The 19,382-nt window shown below is 38.7% G+C and overlaps 1 protein-coding gene and 1 non-coding gene across 2 annotated transcripts; one reads left to right on the forward strand and one right to left on the reverse strand.

Moving 5' to 3' along the window:
- Nucleotides 1-219: 219 nt before the first annotated feature.
- LOC114400994 lies at nt 220-326 on the reverse strand. The gene has a single exon (XR_003664111.1). It is a non-coding gene; the product is annotated as a small nucleolar RNA R71 (small nucleolar RNA).
- A 15,612-nt stretch (nt 327-15,938) lies between these two features.
- On the forward strand, nt 15,939-18,910 carry LOC114398148 (receptor protein kinase-like protein ZAR1). Its single transcript, XM_028360306.1, has 2 exons — nt 15,939-17,658; nt 18,023-18,910. Exons 1-2 carry the CDS (start codon nt 16,182-16,184, stop codon nt 18,676-18,678), a joined length of 2,133 nt encoding a protein of 710 aa, XP_028216107.1. The 5' UTR covers nt 15,939-16,181; the 3' UTR covers nt 18,679-18,910.
- The last annotated feature ends 472 nt before the right edge of the window (nt 18,911-19,382 follow it).

The following is a 19,382-nucleotide window of genomic DNA, read 5'->3' on the forward strand; positions in this document are numbered from 1 at the left end:
GAAGACCCGCACAAACATTTGAAGGAATTTCATATTGTCTGCTCCACCATGAAACCCCCAGATGTCCAAGAGGATCACAAATTTCTGAAGGATTTTCATCATTCATTAGAGGGAGTGGCAAAGGACTGGCTGTATTACCTTGCTCCAAGGTCCATCACGAGCTGGGATGACCTTAAGAGAGTATTCTTAGAAAAAAATTTCCCTGCTTCCAGGACCACAACCATCAGGAAGGATATCTCAGGTATTAGACAACTCAGTGGAGAGAGCCTGTATGAGTACTGGGAGAGATTTAAGAAACTATGTGCCAATTGTCCCCACCATCAGATATCAGAGCAGCTTCTTCTTCAATATTTTTATGAAGGACTCAGTAATATGGAGAGAAGTATGATAGATGCTGCCAGTGGTGGAGCCCTTGGAGACATGACTCCTGCTGAAGCCAGAAATTTAATTGAGAAGATGGCTTCCAACTCCCAGCAGTTTAGCGCCAGAAATGATGCCATAGTCATTAGAGGAGTGCATGAGGTAGCTACAAACCCATCTGCATCATCTGAAACTAAGAAGCTTGAAGGCAAACTGGATGCATTGGTTAACTTGGTAACCCAGCTGGCCTTGAATCAGAAATTTGTTCCTATCGCAAGGGTTTATGGTTTGTGCTCCTCTGCTGACCACCATACAGACCTTTGCCCTTCCATGCAGCAACCTGGAGCAATTGAGCAGCCTGAAGCTTATGCTACAAACATTTACAATAGACCTCCTCAACCTCAGCAGCAAAATCAACCACAACAGAACAATTATGACCTCTCCAGCAACAGATACAACCCTGGATGGAGGAATCACCCTAACCTCAGATGGTCCAGCCCTCAGCAACATCAACAGCAGCCTGCTCCTTCCTTCCAAAATGATGCTGGCCCAAGCAGACCATACATTCCTCCACCAATCCTACAACAACAACAACCCCAGAAACAGCTAATAGTTGAGGCCCCTCCACAACCTTCCCTCGAAGAACTTGTGAGGCAAATGACTATGCAAAACATGCAGTTTCAGCAAGAGACCAGAGCTTCCATTCAGAGCTTGACTAATCAGATGGGACAATTAGCTACACAATTGAATCAACAACAATCCCAGAATTCTGACAAGCTACCTTCTCAAGCTGTCCAAAATCCCAAAAATGTCAGTGCCATTTCATTGAGGTCGGGAAAGCAGTGTCAAGGACCTCAACCCGTAGCACCTTCCTCATCTGCAAATGAACCTGCCAAACTTCACTCTACTCCAGAAAAAGGTGATGACAAAAATTTACCTAACAATTTCTGTGCAGGTGAATCTTCTTCCACAGGTAATTCTGATTTGCAGAAGCAGCACATTCCCCCTCTTCCATTCCCTCCAAGAGCAGTTTCCAACAAAAAAATGGAAAAGGCAGAGAAAGAGATCTTGGAAACGTTTAGAAAAGTAGAGGTAAACATACCTCTGTTGGATGCAATAAAGCAAATTCCAAGATATGCCAAATTCTTGAAGGAGCTTTATTCCTATAAGCGGAAGCTTAAAGGAATTGAACGGATTAGCATGGGCAGAAATGTCTCCGCATTGATTGGTAAATCTGTTCCTCAAATTCCTGAAAAATGCAAAGGTCCAGGTACATTCAGCATGCCTTGTATTATAGGGAATAGTAAGTTTGACAATGCCATGCTAGATTTAGGAGCTTCTGTTAGTGTTATGCCTCTGTCTATTTTTAATTCTCTATCTCTAGGCCCCTTGCAGTCAACTGATGTGGTAATTCATTTAGCTAATAGAAGTGTTGCCTATCTTGTTGGTTTCATAGAAGATGTCTTAGTTAGAGTTGGTGAACTGATTTTCCCTGTTGATTTTTATATTTTGAATATGGAAGATGGATTTTCTCAAGGATCAGTTCCCATCATTCTAGGCAGACCCTTTATGAAAACTGCTAGAACTAAGATAGATGTTTATGCAGGCACACTGTCCATGGAGTTTGGTGATATAACTGTTCATTTTAATATTCTGGATGCTATGAAATACCCATCTAAAGATCTTTCTGTATTTCGTGCTGAAATAATTGACCATGTTGTTGATGAATACATGACTGATCTTTATTCTAATCTGCATGCCTCTCACTCTTCATGCATTGAGTCTGAAATTGTACTTGATCATATGTCTGAATTTGATGCTGAGAGTGAATATGAGATTGATATTGATTGCATGCCTGGTGGTGGTGTTTTACCTCTTGAGATTGATTTTATAGAGACAGATAGGACTAACCATGTTTCAGGAAGTACACATACCTCTGACTTTCTTTATGAGGTAAAGGCTGAGAAACCATCTCCTTCTACCACTCTCCAGCCGACCACACCAGAATTGAAGCCTCTGCCATCAAATTTAAAATACGCTTACTTGGATGATAGCAAGAGTTTTCCAGTGATTATATCTGCCTCCCTTGCTGATGAGCAAGAGGAGAAGTTGTTGTCAGTTCTCAAGAAGCATAAAAAGGCTATAGGCTGGACTTTGGCGGACATTCCTGGTATTAGCCCATCCACATGTATGCATCGAATAAATTTAGAGGATGGAGCTAAACCAGCAAGACAGCCACAGAGAAGACTCAACCCGGTGATTCTTGACGTAGTGAAGAAGGAGATAACCAAGCTTTTGCAAGCTGGAATCATTTATCCTATCTCCGACAGCCAATGGGTGAGTCCCGTCCAGGTAGTCCCGAAGAAGACCGGCCTCACAGTGATCAAAAATGAGAAGGAGGAGCTAATTCCTACTCGGGTGCAGAACAGTTGGAGAGTCTGCATTGACTATAGGAGGCTGAACCAGGTTACCAAAAAGGACCATTTTCCCCTGCCATTCATTGACCAGATGCTTGAACGCCTGACAGGTAAATCCCACTACTGTTTCCTTGATGGTTTTTCTGGTTATATGCAAATTACTATTGCTCCTGAGGATCAGGTAAAGACCACATTCACCTGCCCCTTCGGCACTTTTGCTTATAGGAGGATGCCTTTCGGCCTGTGCAATGCCCCTGGTACCTTCCAGCGGTGCATGATTAGTATTTTCAGTGATTTTTTAGAAAATTGCATAGAGGTGTTTATGGATGATTTCACTGTATATGGATCCTCTTTTGATGGTTGTTTGAATAGTTTGGAAAAAGTTTTGAATAGATGCATTGAAACTAACCTTGTTCTAAATTTTCAAAATTTCATTTTATGGTTGAGCAAGGTATAGTTTTAGGCCACATTATTTCCAATAAGGGTATTGAAGTAGATCCTGCAAAAATTTATGTTATTTCACAATTGCCTTACCCCTCTTGTGTGCGAGAGGTGCGATCTTTTCTTGGTCATGCAGGATTCTACAGGCGCTTTATAAGGGATTTTAGCAAATTGGCCCTTCCACTGTCCAACTTGTTGCAAAAGGAGGTGGAGTTTGACTTTAATGACAGATGCAAAGAGGCTTTTGATTGCCTCAAAAGAGCGCTGACTACCACACCCATCATCCAGGCACCCGATTGGACAGCCCCTTTTGAGCTTATGTGTGATGCATCAAATTATGCATTGGGCGTTGTCCTTGCTCAGAAAATTGATAAATTGCCCAAGGTGATATATTATGCTTCTAGGACTTTAGATGCTGCCCAAGCGAATTATACTACTATTGAGAAAGAGCTTCTAGCCATAGTTTTTGCTCTTGAAAAATTTCGATCTTATTTGCTTGGTACCCGCATTATTGTTTATACTGACCATGCAGCTCTAAAGTACTTGTTGAAGAAGGCTGATTCTAAGCCTAGGTTGATCCGATGGATGCTCTGGCTCCAAGAGTTTGACTTGGAGATCCGTGATAGAAGCGGAGCACAAAATCTAGTTGCTGATCATTTGAGTCGGATCGAACGTGTATATGATGCAGATTCACCTATTCGGGATGATTTCCCGAATGATCATTTGTATATACTGTATAGTATTTCTGACTCTCTTTCTACTCCCTGGTTTGCTAATATTGTCAATTATTTAGTTGCTTCTATTTTTCCTCCCTTAGCATCTAAGGCCCAAAAAGATAAAATTAAAAGTGATGCTAAGCATTTTATTTGGGATGACCCCTACTTGTGGAAATTGTGCAGTGATCAGGTCATTAGACGGTGCATTCCAGATCATGAGACTGACTCAGTCCTGCAGTTCTGTCATTCTTCCGCACCGGGAGGTCATCTGGGTGTTCAAAGGACAGCTCGCAAAGTGCTTGATTGTGGTTTTTATTGGCCCACCATCTTTAAAGATGCGTGGAAGATCTGCAGCACTTGTGAGCAGTGTCAGAGAGCAGGAAATACACTTACATGGCGACAACAAATGCCTCAGCAACCTATGCTATTCTGTGAGGTATTTGATGTCTGGGGTATAGACTTCATGGGTCCTTTTCCTGTCTCTTTTGGTTATGTTTACATTCTCCTTGCAGTTGACTATGTTTCAAAATGGGTGGAAGCCAAGCCAACTAGAACTAATGATGCTAAAGTTGTTGCAGACTTTGTCAGGTCTAATCTGTTTTGCAGGTTTGGAGTACCTAAAGCAATTGTTAGTGATCAAGGAACCCATTTTTGCAACAGGACAATGCATGCCCTGCTTACAAAGTACGGGGTGGTACACAGGGTATCCACACCATACCACCCCCAGACCAATGGACAGGCAGAAATTTCTAACCGGGAAATCAAGCGAATTTTAGAGAAGATTGTGCAGCCAAGCAGGAAAGATTGGAGTGCCAGGCTTGATGATGCTCTCTGGGCACATCGGACTGCCTACAAAGCACCCATAGGAATGTCTCCTTATCGGGTTGTCTTTGGAAAGGCATGTCATCTTCCAGTGGAAATTGAGCACAAAGCTTACTGGGCAGTGAAGACTTGCAACTTCTCTATGGATCAAGCTGGTGAGGAAAGAAAGTTGCAACTGAGTGAGTTAGATGAAATCCGCCTAGAAGCCTACGAGAATGCCAAGTTCTACAAAGAAAAGACCAAGAAGTTCCATGATAGCATGATAGTTAAAAAGGACTTCATGGTTGGGCAAAAAGTGTTATTGTATAATTCTAGGCTTGGACTCATGAGTGGTAAGTTGAGGTCTAAGTGGATTGGTCCTTTTGTTGTTACTAATGTTTTTCCTTATGGTACAGTTGAGATCAAAAGCGACTCCACAAACAAGAGCTTCAAGGTCAACGGACATCGACTTAAGCCATTCCTCACGAACCCTTCTTTAGTGGACGTAGTGGTGGAAAAGACTTCCTTGCTCCACCCTACTCTTCCTCCACCATGACTTAGGGAGTTTTTCTTTTACTATCTCCTTCTTTGCTTTTATTACACTTGTCCGATTCTCTTTGATGATTTAATTGTTTTTAATCTTTTAATTGTGCTACATTGAGGACAATGTGTTGTTTAAGTATGGGGGGGGGGGGGGGGAGTGTTCTTTGGTTTTGCTAGTTTTGTTGGTTTTGTTAATTTGTTAGTTGTGTTAATTTGTTAATGTTGTTAGTTTCGTCGGATTTTTAGTTTAATATTTTGGGTCAATTTTGTGTGCATGTACGACTTTGCATGTTTTTCTTTGAATTATAGGATATGTTCAAGAAATGGGTAATTGTTTTGAAAATAAAATTTCTTGACATTTTGTGACTTGAAATCCTTGATTCTCCTCTACATGTCATGATAGTTTTGAAAGCTCAATTTGAAAGTGATGAGTTTACCTTTGTGAGAATTTGAGCCATCCATCATCATAATCGTTTGGTGTGTTTTGCCCCATTGATTGCTTGCACAATAGCCTTGGCTTGATTCTTGTTGATGCTTCCTAATTCACATGCATATTTGGAAATGATTGAGGCAATTTTGTTCTTATAAGCTTCTAGCCAAATGGACTTACCTTGAATTAATTCCTTTGATAGCCCTTTTGAGCCTTGTTTCCCTTTCCTTGTTTTGAAGCTCACTACAAGCCTTAAATGAAAAACCATGATATCACCATATCCTTAAGGAATTTTGGAGCTTTGGAATTGTTTTGGGAATAAGTGTGGGGGGTTTTTGTTTCATTGGATAACTTGTTTTGTTGGCTATGCTTTATGATGTATTTTGGGCCATACTTGATGAACATTGTATATTGGTTAAATGTTGGACATGCTGAATGAAATGTTGTTTCTCAAAGGCTATAGAGTAAAAAAAAAAAAATTCGAAAAAAAAGGAAAAAAAAAAAAAGAAAAGCAATAAAGTTGAGTGAATAAGATCTTAAATGGCACAAGAATGATGAAACTCTTGGTTCTACTCTTTATGTTTAAATTTTATCTTTACTTCTTTTTATTTTCTTATTTTTTTTCTTAATATGCACTTATTCCCCATTGCTCCTCTATCCCTTTGGGATTTGACCACTTATTCCATATTTTTCCATACCTTGTCCTTGGCCCCATTACAACCTTAAAAGACCTTTTGATCCTCATGTGCTTGTGTTTATGGGTTGATTGTCAATTTTAGAATCTTGCCAAGTTTATGTGGTGTTTGCTTTCATGGGTGCTTTGAGGGTAAATAGTAGCCTAGACACTTGAGAGATAGAGTGTATATCTTGTGAGGCTTTATCACTTTTCATTCTTGAGTTGATTAACTATTTTGCCATGATTGGGTTGCTTGGATGATTTTCATGAATGTCTTGACTTTTTGGATCTCCTTATGTTAGATGTTACCCATTCCTTCATGTTCATTGAGAAATATGTGAATGTTTTTGTTTGTCTCCCTTTGATATCCATGGATTTTGTTCTTTGTTTCATTTTGCCCAGGAGTGCAAAAGGCTAAGTATGGGGGGGGGGGTTTGATGTGCCATCATTTTCTCCTATTTTCTAAACCCTTTTTGCACCATTTTAATTACTGAATTGTCTTAATTGTCAATTAATCAGGCAGTTTTATTATTTGGGTTCATTTAGCTAATTTGATGTTTTTAATCTAATTTCAGGAATTAATGAAACATTGGGCTTAATCCGGATTTTGGTTATGGACTTGAAGAGGGCAAATTAAGCAGCGCTTACCTTAGTTAATTAGGAAATTTCGCAATTTTATTTTATGTTGTTCAGTGTTTATTTCGTTTTGGGCCAGAGTATTGTAATAGGGCCCAGTGACTTTGAGTGACTCTTTTTAAATAGCAGCCTTGGGATTCGTGCAGGGGCATTCTGTTATGCTATTCATTATTCAGAGCTTTTGTTTTAGGGTTTTCGTTTTTCTGCTTTGATGCTACTGTTCATGTAATGCAATTTTATGTTTTCTGCTTCTAATTACAATTTCGTTCTTGCTTCTTCTTCTACTCTCATTTACATTTCTGTTCCATTTACATTTCCGTTCATTTACGTTTCTGCTTCATGTTTCATTTGCGTTTTCTTTTTGAATCCATGGAAGGCTAGATTTTCTGGTGTTGTTTCCTTTTGAGGACGAAGCCCAACTCTCTTTGAGGTTTCGCTTGTAATGTGGTTTCCTGGCAGTTCTCCCTTCATCAGTATCCCAAATTCGTGAATATTAATCAGTGCACGCTTCGTGTTCGATTAATTGCCTCTGAGCCTAACTTGCGTTCATGCTTAATGGACGAAAGGCTAACTAGTGTATGTGGTGCCTAATCACGTATTGAAAACCCTAAGTTGATTTTCACTTAGTAAATTGAGATAGGGTTTGATTAAGTGGTTGACTGTTAGGGACGAATTCTCCATAACCCAGGATAAGAGAATGACTTCTGAATCAGAGGAAACAACCCGTTTTTAATATTAGTAGTTTCGTATTCCAGTTTACTTGTTCTGCTCTTTAATCACAAAACAAACAAACCCCCCCTAATCGTTACCGTTACTGCAAGTATATTATGAACATTTGGTTTGTCACTGCTCGTTGGGAAACGACCTAGGATCACTTCCTAGTTACTGCATTTTCATGTTTATTTGATTCGGGTACGACCTCGATCACATATCATCCCATTGCACTTCACAAATTATACAGATGGCCAGTCTGATAACTCATGACACGACATTGAAACTCATGGTATAGCAGACATCAGGAGAACAAACATGTTATAATTACAACAATCAAATCTCTATAACTCATGGAAACACAACAAAGTGAGTAAGTTCCGATTGCAAACAACAAACATCAAGCATTCAACAAGGCAACCACAAAATACACAGAAAAACATAGCAGACTCACAACTCACTGGCTGAAAAGGTTTGACCGGCTCTGATACCACTTATGTAACGACCCGCCTCGTCGCTACAATATAACCACTCTAACTGCGAGAATTTCAATTTTTAAATGAAAATTTCATTAATTTGCTTATGAAAAATGAAATTAATTTTTTTTCTCGATATACATTCACCAAATAACGCACCATTACTTAAGTGAATCTATATATATATATATATATAGTTATAGTTATAGTTATAGTAACTCAATACACATCATTCACATAATGGAACATAAATTTGTTCATACATATAATTAAATTTGTGATTTACATCCTCAATTTAACAAAAAGAATTATGTAACCAACTACGGAGGAGTTGATTCACAAAACACAACTCTCTCCCAAAATAATCCCAGCGTCATCACATCGGCTCGGCGGCTCCACAAAAGAATCTCTCTTCTCGTACTCTATTGCTATCATTCTGCTTCCACGAACAAAGGTTCGCAATCATCACATGTACCAACCACACAGTACAAAAATTATGAGGGGTGACTTTATTATAAAAGAAATTAATACAAAAATAAAATAACCATAATTAGTAAGAAAACATTAACAAATATCACAAGCTTACACAGTATTCATTAGTCCAACACACACTCAACAAATAGTCATCATCCATCCACAATAACAATCAATCATGCTCAGTATGCACCTGACCTCAACTCTCAAATGCAATGTGGTACCATCCCCAAGGAAATAGCTTAAGCGTGTCCACATGACACTTTCACTTAGGAAAACTAATCAGTAAGTGTCGAGGTCACCTTGTCGTGCACAGGCAACTCCTCCCCCCCAGTTATCAGCCTGAGTCTCAAGGGAGTTCCAAACCAAGTGACATGCCCCCAAGTACAAGTATTCCTTCTCATGAGAAATTACAAGTACTTACTGACAAAGTTTTTACTATTTCCATGTCATATAAAGTATGAAACATGGGCACCATCAATGCACTGACTGTGGATAATTAAAGATTCTAAGCCATCCCCCTCCAGAGATGCCTAAAACTCTTTAACCACTTTATTTCCCCCACCAAGGATATCCAACAAGGTCATTGCACACCCCATGTACATACACAACATACAATGTATGAAACATGGGTACCATCAATGCACTGACCATGGATAATTAAAGATTTTAAGCCATCCCCCTCCAGAGATGCTTAAAACTCTTTACCACTCTATTTCCCCCACCAGGGATATCCAACAAGGTCACTACACCCCTCATGTACATACACAACACACAATGTATGAAACATAGGCACCATCAATGCACTGACCATGGATAATTAAAGATTCCCATCCCCCTCCAGAGATGCTTAAAACTCTTTAACCACTTTATTTCCCCCACCAGGGATATCCAACAAGGTCACTACACCCCCTATGTACATATGTGGCGTCCCCAAAATAATGACTAGTTTAATAGTAATGATTTAAATAACAAAAACCATGGTTAACTTTTTTTTCTTCTTTTTCTTTTTCATTTCTTTCTCTTTTCACCATAACTAGGTTTAGAAGGAAAATCCTCACTATAGAGTCCTGAATGGCCAGTTCACAACTCTATTTGGAGTCATTTCTTTCTTACCGCTCATAATCTCTAAACTATTTTGCTGTTTCAAAAGGAAGAATGTACCAGCCATTACTTTAGGTCATCACGTGAAAATAAAAGAATAAAATACGGTCGATAAGCTCTTTTACAAATAAAGTTGCTAATGCTTTCTTCTCAAATAACAAGATTGATCATAAATACATTCATCATTTAAAGCTGTCCAAAATATGGGAGTTTTACAAAATACATAGTGTCATCTAGAGCAAAGGTGTCCACAGTGGTGGCTTCAGCCACATGCATACAATCATCAAATTCCTATACAACAGGCCTACCCATACAAAAACAAAAGAGTAAACCTAACAGTCAGTCCTAGATACACCCACCCTCAAAAGTATATAAAACTAGTCCATGGAACTGTCCACTATGATGAAGAGCCTCCACTGGTCGCCATCTCTCTCGGGCCACTATCTTCTGTAGAGTCTGCCTCAGATGCCGACATGACTTCCTCGGGAGAATCCACCTCAGGAAGGGGATCCTCATCACCCTCTAGAAAGTCAAGAGCATCCACCGCAGGCTCAGGAGGTAGCTCCTCAAGATCCTCCTCAGGGTCTTCCTCGGACGACGTTACCTCGATCACTTGGTCTGACTCCACTAGACGATATGGTGTAGGCGTGGGTAGTATCCACTCCACAGTGCGCAGAAGCATACGCGCGGGTTCATCTGGATGCACCAATGAAGTAGCCGTGAATCGGATCGTGCCCCGAAATCGGCACCTCGTGTTGCCTTCGAGGGTCTCCCAAGCTCCCTCTAGGCACTCCATCTCCACTCAGTCATGGATTAGCTGCGCCGCCATCACGATCTACATGAAAGAAAAGAAAGGGGTAGACTCTTTCACGAAAATCTAACTACGCCGCACACAATTCGTCTCATAACCACTACATGCAAGTAAAAGGGGTATCTTAAGGCTTTTCATCTCTGGTAATCGATTACACAGCCTTGGTAATCGATTACCAGAGGCCAAACTCAAATTACACAGCTTCAGGACATGAAAACCTGAAAAAGGCACTGTGTAATCGATTACACATACCTGGTAATCGATTACCAGTGACCCATTCCTCTGTGTAATCGATTACACTGACTGGTAATCGATTACCAGAGGCCTCCACAATCTTCCAGTTCCCTTTTTAAGCCTGGTAATCGATTACACCCCTTAGTAATCGATTACCAGAAGCTCTCCTAGCTTCCTGACCTCGTTTTCAAGCCTGGTAATCGATTACACCCCTTGGTAATCGATTACCAGAGACCATCTTAGTCTCTTGTCTTCATTTTTTAGCCTTGTAATCGATTACCCACCCTTGGTAATCGATTACCAGAGGCCACAACCCATATATCACACAAGATTCACAGCTGGCCAGCCACCACACAAGCCTCCTTGCTTTGTGGTCTTTGTTCCTCTTATCTATTGACTGCTAGGAGCTCTCCTGTTTAGGTACATCACAGGTTCTCACTAACTGACTATGCCCGGTTGGGTCGGGATTGGTCAAGCTTGGTTTTGGGCAATAGCACCCCACCTGACGTCCCCAAGGTCTCCTAACCCCCGTGACATATCTCCAGGTACCACTCGGTGGTCAACGAATAAAAGCAGGAAGTTTCACCCTTCTACACTTCCTCATCTCAAGCTTGTAGGATTATGGGGTACCCATCACATGTGGTACTAGGTGGCGGTCGGGTGATGGTGCACAAAAAGTTTTCCACATCCACAAATCGCGCATAAACCCACCATCCCCTGTTGCCCACCTCCAACTGAGCTCACGTACTCCCACGTAGCCCATATCCTCGTTTCTCTCAACACCGGGTCCCCATCAATCCTCCCAAGCTTCCCCAACATCCAAGTAATTCAACATTCAAACAGCACAAACTATCACAGCCAAGAAAACAGGGCAAAGGCAGAAAACTCTGCCCAAAGCACCAACCAAAATCACAGCTTTTCTCACTTAAAGACCCCAGTAACAATTCCTTCGTTCCAGTTTGTTAACCGTTGGATCGACTCGAAAATTTTACTGGAAGTCTCTAGTACATAAGCCTACATTTTGACCGTTGGGATCTACTAGCAAACATCCAGAACTCATTCTGAACTACTCTTTCCACAACCAGCAAATGCATAGCATTTTTCTGCACAAAGCCAAAATTCTGCTGTACCTATTTGACAGCAAAATTCTGCATAAGTGCAGATTTCGAAAACCACACTTCCCCTCATCCAATCTTGCCCAAATCAAATCCTACAAGTCCCAAATCATGTATCAATCATGTCTAAACCAAAGTCAAGCTTCAAAACACAGCAACACAAAATCTAGGTGTCCAAAACCCCTCAATTTAATGGATTTTCTAGGTTTGAGAAGTGAAATTGAGAATGAGGTAAATTTGAAGCAAACTCTCACCTCACACAAGTCCATGACATCAATTTAAACTTGCTCAAACTGGATTTACGCCTAAAATTTCACCGAATCAAAATTTGACTCTTCAACACCCAAATTCACCCTAGAAATGGCTCTTTGTTCACTTTGGTCATTTGTTTTTCTCTCTAGCACAGCCCAAACTTTCTCACATGTCCTAAATGGCATTTCAAGCTAGGATTAACTCATTTTAACCTCCATTTACCACAGAATCCATATTTAACCTCCAACTCTCAAAGCCTCACTCTTTTTTCCACTCATAACACCACATTCTCACTTTCTAACCCTAGGTTAATTCTACCCTTCATCTCTAACAGTTTTCCATAAGCAATTTCAGCACATAAACATCACAAGCATCATCATAAAAACCCTAAAACAGAATGGGTATGTTTAACTCATCCAAACATGGCAAGTTCAACATGCTTTCAACAAATTCCTTCACAAATAACTATCATGAAGCAGAAACTTAGCAAAACTACCCAACATATTTCCCAAAACCCCACACCCACGAAAATCAAGAGGGAAAGAAGTCCACCCAAACCTGAAATTTTGAAGTCCCACACGTAGAGATGCGCTTCACGACTCCGAAAATGCCCTCCTTTCGCGATTTGGAGCAGAAATGGGCACTAAAGGTTGAAGCTTTGTTGGGCAACAATGGTGGATGAGAGAAAAGAAGAAGACGACTGCGTGAGAGAGAGGGAGAGCTTCTGAATTTTCTTTTGGCTGAGTGAGGAGAGAGAACAACTTTTGGTTTTTTTTAAAAAGGGTTTTTCTCTTTTCCTATTATTTTATTTAAGCTATGCCACATGTCTCCATTTGAGTGGAGCAAAAGGGCCCACTTTCTCTTTTGATTGTGACCCATACTCAGCCACAAAAAGTGAGAAAAATCTGACATTTGAAACGCTAAAATCATGCCTCGGTTTGCGTGCCGTTTCTCTGGTTCCAGTTCCTTGCGTTTCTTTGTGTCCGTCGGGGCCAGTTTTCGAAAGTAGGCAATATATATATCAAAACACTCAGAATAAAACCCCGAGCGTGGTTCAGAGGTTGGTTTCGTTAAATTTTAAGTCGCACGCAAAACGATGATTTTTAGACTAATTAATTAAGAATTAACCCATAACCTCCCAGTTATGGATTTCTCTTCCTTAATTAGCCTAACCCGCATATCTTGCCCCCACTATTCTTACTTTTATCAAGAACATATATGTATATACACTGAATAATACTTATATATATATATATATATATATATATATATATATATATATATATATATATATATATATATATATATAATCATTCAAAATACATTGTTTTCGAAAATTCCGGGTAGAAATTTCCAGGATGTTACAACATACACAAAACACAATGTATGAAACATGGGCATCATCAATGCACTAACCGTAGATAATTAAAAATTCTAAGCCATCCCCCTCCAAAGATGTTTAAAACTCTTTAACCACTCTATTTCCCCCACCAGGGATATCCAACAAGGTCACTGCACCCCCCATGTACATACACAACATAACATCATCATAGTACATTTTCAACATCATCAACATTTCATCTCAATATCACTTTCAACATCAACATCATCTCATCTCAATGACATTATCAATAACAACAACATCATCTCATATTAACATAATCATCAATAACAACATCAACTCATATTGACATAATCATCAATAACAACATCATCTCATATCAATATCATCATAAACATCAACATCACCTCATATCAATTAATGTCATCAATAGAAATATCATCAGTAAGTCACACTCCGCATATACGTATACAATTCATGCCTGAGATTCACACTTCCAGGTCTTCAGACAACACAAACCTAATAGAAACAATAATGTTATTCATCAATAATAGATATATCGCATCCCATTAGTCAAAAAAAGTATTATCTTGAAAACCAGCATGCAACAGGGACATACATACTTCCCCATAGTTAGGTTCCATGACCCCAACTATGGTATTAAAAACCGTAAACAATAATGAACTCCCCTCACCTATCGTGAGCTCTACGTTAGTTTCTCTTTGCATCGCCCAGAGACCTCTCTCGTTCACGTTTGTCAATCCAAACGCAAGGTTCTATATACCAAATTGAAGGAAATTTAGTATAGATTTCAAAAACAAGGTTAATAACCATATTCAGAGTCAAATAACCCTGTCAAAACATAAAGGGCTAAGGGGTGATTCGGATTCTACTAAAAGGAGACATCATTTTAAAATTCCGATCACGCCAATGTGACTAGGGTTCAGTGAAGGTCACGAAAATAACATCAATGTTATAAAAAGATAACTTTTACAATGTCTCATTTTCAAGGGTTTTTCAAAGGAAGTGTAAAAACACCTTATTATAATTAGTAATATTTCAGGGTGTTACAACAATCACGCAGCACACAACAAACAACTCAAATTGATTCAAAACAAAGTTGAAAGAGAAAAAGTTATATGAGCTAGGATGAGTTTAGATTTAAGACTTACCTTGAGAAACCCCCAAAGAAGAAGAAGAAGAAATTGGAAGCGAGACAACTTGAGTTCGAAGAAGAGGGAGGAGTTCATGGCGTGTGAGTTGACAATCGACAGTGAGTTGACGACGAGAAAGGATTGCAGCATCGCGGAAGTGAGACTATGGTCAGGAAGACAAAGGAGTTGCAGCGCTGCGGAAGGGAAAGGTTTAAACTAGGAGTAGGAGTGATAGTGGGCGCGAGAGGATGGCATTTATATATAACAAAAACAACGTCGATTTTTCATAAAAATTGACGTTAACATATAATGTTAACATGGTTTTGTTTTTTAAAAAAAATCGATGTTAAAATCTCCACATTAACGTCGATTTTGGTAAAACCGATGTTAACATGACTTTCGTTAATATCGGTTTTTTCTTAAACTGATGTTAGTATCGCCTCGTTAACATCAGTTTTTTAAAAACGATGTTAATGACACCTTGTTAACATCGATTTTTTTAAAAAAACCGATATTAACGAATTCATTTTATTTACAATTATGCCACCGTCTTTTATTTAATATCGATTTTATCAAAAATTGATATTAAAGTGCTGTTGTTAAATATCTTTTTTCTAATAGTGTGAATAAAATAGTTTTAATAAAATGCAAAAACACAAATGAAGTTTAAATAGAAGATTGGAAGGTATTATTAGCTATAGGGTATAATTACATACAACAGAGATAAAAGTATAAAATTAGAAAAAAAAATAGAGACACCAAAATAGTTTGTGACTATATATATTGTTATAGATTATATATATAGTAATAATGTAATTTTTTATACTTTTATATAGTTTTAAATTATCATATACAATAAAATTATTAACATTTCTAATACGAGAAATGTCAATCATATATTTTTTAATAGATTCTTTTAAAAACACTTTTTACAACCAAACTGAAATTTATTACAAATAATAATTTTTTAAATTTTATTTTTCATATAATAAATTTAATTAATAATTTTTAATTTTTAATGAATTTAACTAATAATAAATGTCTTAAATAGCTTATTATTAACGCTCTTATTTTCATTATTACTTGAAAATGTTATATTTAAAGTGAATTTTGAATGATAAGATAAAAAACTTTATATTAATAATTAATAATATAATAGTACACAAAAATTAAACTTAAATTGATGTAAAATATAAAATTTCTCTTTTATTAATCACTGCTTTTTCTTCTTTGCCTTTTACCTAACAATATTGTATGTTCCCAAAGCTTGCTTTTGCAAGCTCAACCTTTTTCCATCCTTCAACACTTTCTTCTCCTTCTCATCTCAGCTTTCTATAACCTCATTGTCTGTCAGTCATCTCTTCGCTTTTCCTTCACTGTGCACTCTGTCATACCAACAAAGAAACTAAGGTAACCTCAGTGCCAGTGCTCTTCAATTCATTTTCCTTATACTTGTTCTTTACTCCAACGGTTTCTAATAAGTTGGAGATGTTCCCTTTGGTTGTGTTGCTTTTTCTTGCGTGCAATTTTCATGTTGCACCTGTGAGCTCTTTGACCGTTGAAGGCTCTGTGCTTTTGGCACTGAAGAAGTCCATCATCACAGACCCTGAAGGGTCACTGAGTAACTGGAACTCTTCTGATGACACCCCTTGTTCATGGAATGGGATCACATGCAAGGACCAAAGTGTTGTCTCCATTAGTATCCCAAAGAGGAAGCTTCATGGGGTTCTTCCCTCAGAGCTAGGGTCACTTTCCCATCTCCGACATCTGAATTTGAGGAACAATAACCTCTTTGGGGACTTGCCTGTTGGGCTCTTTGAAGCTCAAGGACTTCAGAGTTTGGTGCTTTATGGAAATTCCTTATCTGGGTCTGTTCCAAACGAGATTGGGAAGCTCAGGTACCTTCAAGCTCTAGATTTGTCACAGAATTTCTATAATGGGTCTTTACCTGCTGCAATAGTCCAATGCAAGAGGCTCAGAACACTGGTTCTTAGTCATAACAATTTCACAGGTCCTCTGCCAGATGGGTTTGGTGGTGGCTTGTCTTCTCTGGAAAAACTTGACCTTTCTTTCAATGAATTCAATGGTTTAATTCCTAGTGACATGGGAAAGCTGTCAAGCCTGCAAGGCACTGTTGATTTGTCTCATAATCATTTCAGTGGTTCAATCCCAGCAAGTCTTGGTAATTTGCCTGAGAAGGTTTACATTGATCTCACTTACAACAATTTAAGTGGTCCAATACCTCAGACTGGTGCTTTGATGAATAGAGGACCAACTGCTTTTATTGGCAATTCTGGTCTTTGTGGCCCACCTTTGAAGAATCTGTGTGCCCCAGATACTCATGGTGCCAGTTCACCTTCCTCTTTTCCAGTTTTGCCTGATAATTACCCACCTCAGGATAGTGATGATGGTTTTGTGAAAAGTGGGAAAAGTAAAAGGCTAAGTAAGGGTGCTGTGGTTGGGATTGTTGTGGGGGATATAGTTGGAATTTGCCTTTTGGGTTTGCTGTTCTCTTACTGCTACTCAAGGGTTTGGGGTTTTACTCAGGATCAGGAGGAAAAGGGTTTTGACAAGGGAAGGAGATTGAGGAAGGAGTGCTTATGCTTCAGGAAGGATGAATCTGAGACCCTATCCGATCATGATGAACAATATGATCTTGTCCCATTAGATGCTCAAGTGGCCTTCGATTTGGATGAGCTTCTTAAGGCTTCAGCTTTTGTTCTTGGAAAGAGTGAAATAGGGATTGTCTACAAAGTTGTGCTTGAAGAAGGGCTCAACTTGGCTGTGAGAAGATTAGGGGAGGGAGGTTCTCAAAGGTTTAAAGAGTTCCAAACGGAAGTTGAAGCAATAGGAAAGTTAAGGCATCCGAATATTGTTACTCTGAGAGCCTATTACTGGTCTGTTGATGAGAAGCTTCTCATCTATGATTATGTTCCCAATGGAAGCCTTGCTACAGCAATACATGGTAACTTTCATCAAAGGCAATTCTATATTTTTTCTAATCACAATTTATGATCTCTTCTTTTGGTACTATGACCTTGTTTGGATAATTTTTTCACAAACACATATTGGTATAGAAAATAAGGTAACATGAATTGAACTTCTTTCATAAACTAAAATCAACTTCGGTACATAACTTTTATAAAAGCTCTCTCATGTAACTTCTCACAAAGTTGAGTTGTATAAGTTGATTTTAGTAGCTTATGAGAGAAGTTCAATTCATTTTACTTTTTTTATTTTCTTCTCTTATAGGCTTTTATGAAGAAATTTACCAAATAGGACTTATGTCACTTTGTCCATTGATTGTTGGTTCCATTTGATGTCTTCAGGGAAAGCTGGACTTGCCACATTTACACCACTATCTTGGTCTGTTAGAGTGAAAATCATGAAGGGAGTTGCAAAAGGATTGGTCTACCTGCATGAATTTAGTCTAAAAAAATATGTCCATGGAGACCTGAAGCCTGGTAACATACTGTTAGGACATAGCCAGGAGCCCTGCATTTCCGATTTCGGTCTTGGACGCCTTGCTAACATTGCTGGAGGGTCTCCAACCTTGCAATCCAACAGAGTTGCTGCGGAGAAATCGCAAGAAAGACAGAGGAGTTTATCCACAGAAGTTACAACTAGTATTTTGGGAAATGGTTATCAAGCTCCAGAAACACTGAAAGTGGTGAAGCCATCACAGAAGTGGGATGTTTACTCATATGGGGTGATCCTGCTAGAATTGATTACAGGAAGATTGCCTATTGTCCAAGTTGGTAACTCAGAAATGGACCTTGTTCAATGGATTCAGTGCTGCATTGATGAGAAGAAGCCACTCTCAGATGTATTAGATCTTTATTTAGCTGAAGATGCAGATAAGGAAGAGGAGATCATTGCAGTTTTGAAGATTGCAATTGCTTGTGTCCATAGCAGCCCAGAAAAGAGACCCATAATGAGGCATGTGCTTGATGTTTTGGATAGATTATCCATACCCTCTGATTAGGAAGCTTTGAATTGTGAGTTCTGTTCATTTGTGAGGCTTTTACTTAATTTATTGTAAGGTTGAGAAGGGTTTTAAGCTGCTAGGATTGTGATAAGTGTTTCACCAAATGTATTAGTCCTTCTTTCTATTGAAAAAAATGAGGTATTATGTTAGAGGCAAAGCAATAATTCTCAAGATTCTCCGCATTGTTATGTGCCAATACATATAGGAACTGATTTGTTTTATATGGGTATTCTACGTAGCATGCTTGAGTGACTCTTCAATTTTTTTCGCCTTTAGTTTGCTGGTATTTCATCTATTAAAATTGAAATAATACAATATCATGGTTTTATTATTCATTGAGATTCAGACTAGAGTCTATTCTCTTTTCACATCTCACCCTCTCACTTTGTCGTGTTCAATTTATGAAGGTTGGCAATTGGCACCCTTGACATGCATCTGAAACCCGTGGGAACTTGTCTGCCCACACACTTTGAACAATCAATAAAAAGAGTTTGTATATATATATATTAAAAAGTGGGAGTCTAATAAAATTTATAAATTTGGAGTAATTGTCTTGCACAGTTTATTTCTCTGGTTTGACATTTTATTCTTATCATAATTGGGTAGATCATTACCATAATTGGGTGGATATCACCAATCCAGTTTTCTCTTTCAGCATTGATTTGAACCGTTAAAGCATGCAAGGTCTGACAAAGAATGCC

Source organism: Glycine soja, chromosome 19, assembly GCF_004193775.1.
Source record: "Glycine soja cultivar W05 chromosome 19, ASM419377v2, whole genome shotgun sequence".
NCBI lineage: Eukaryota > Viridiplantae > Streptophyta > Magnoliopsida > Fabales > Fabaceae > Glycine > Glycine soja.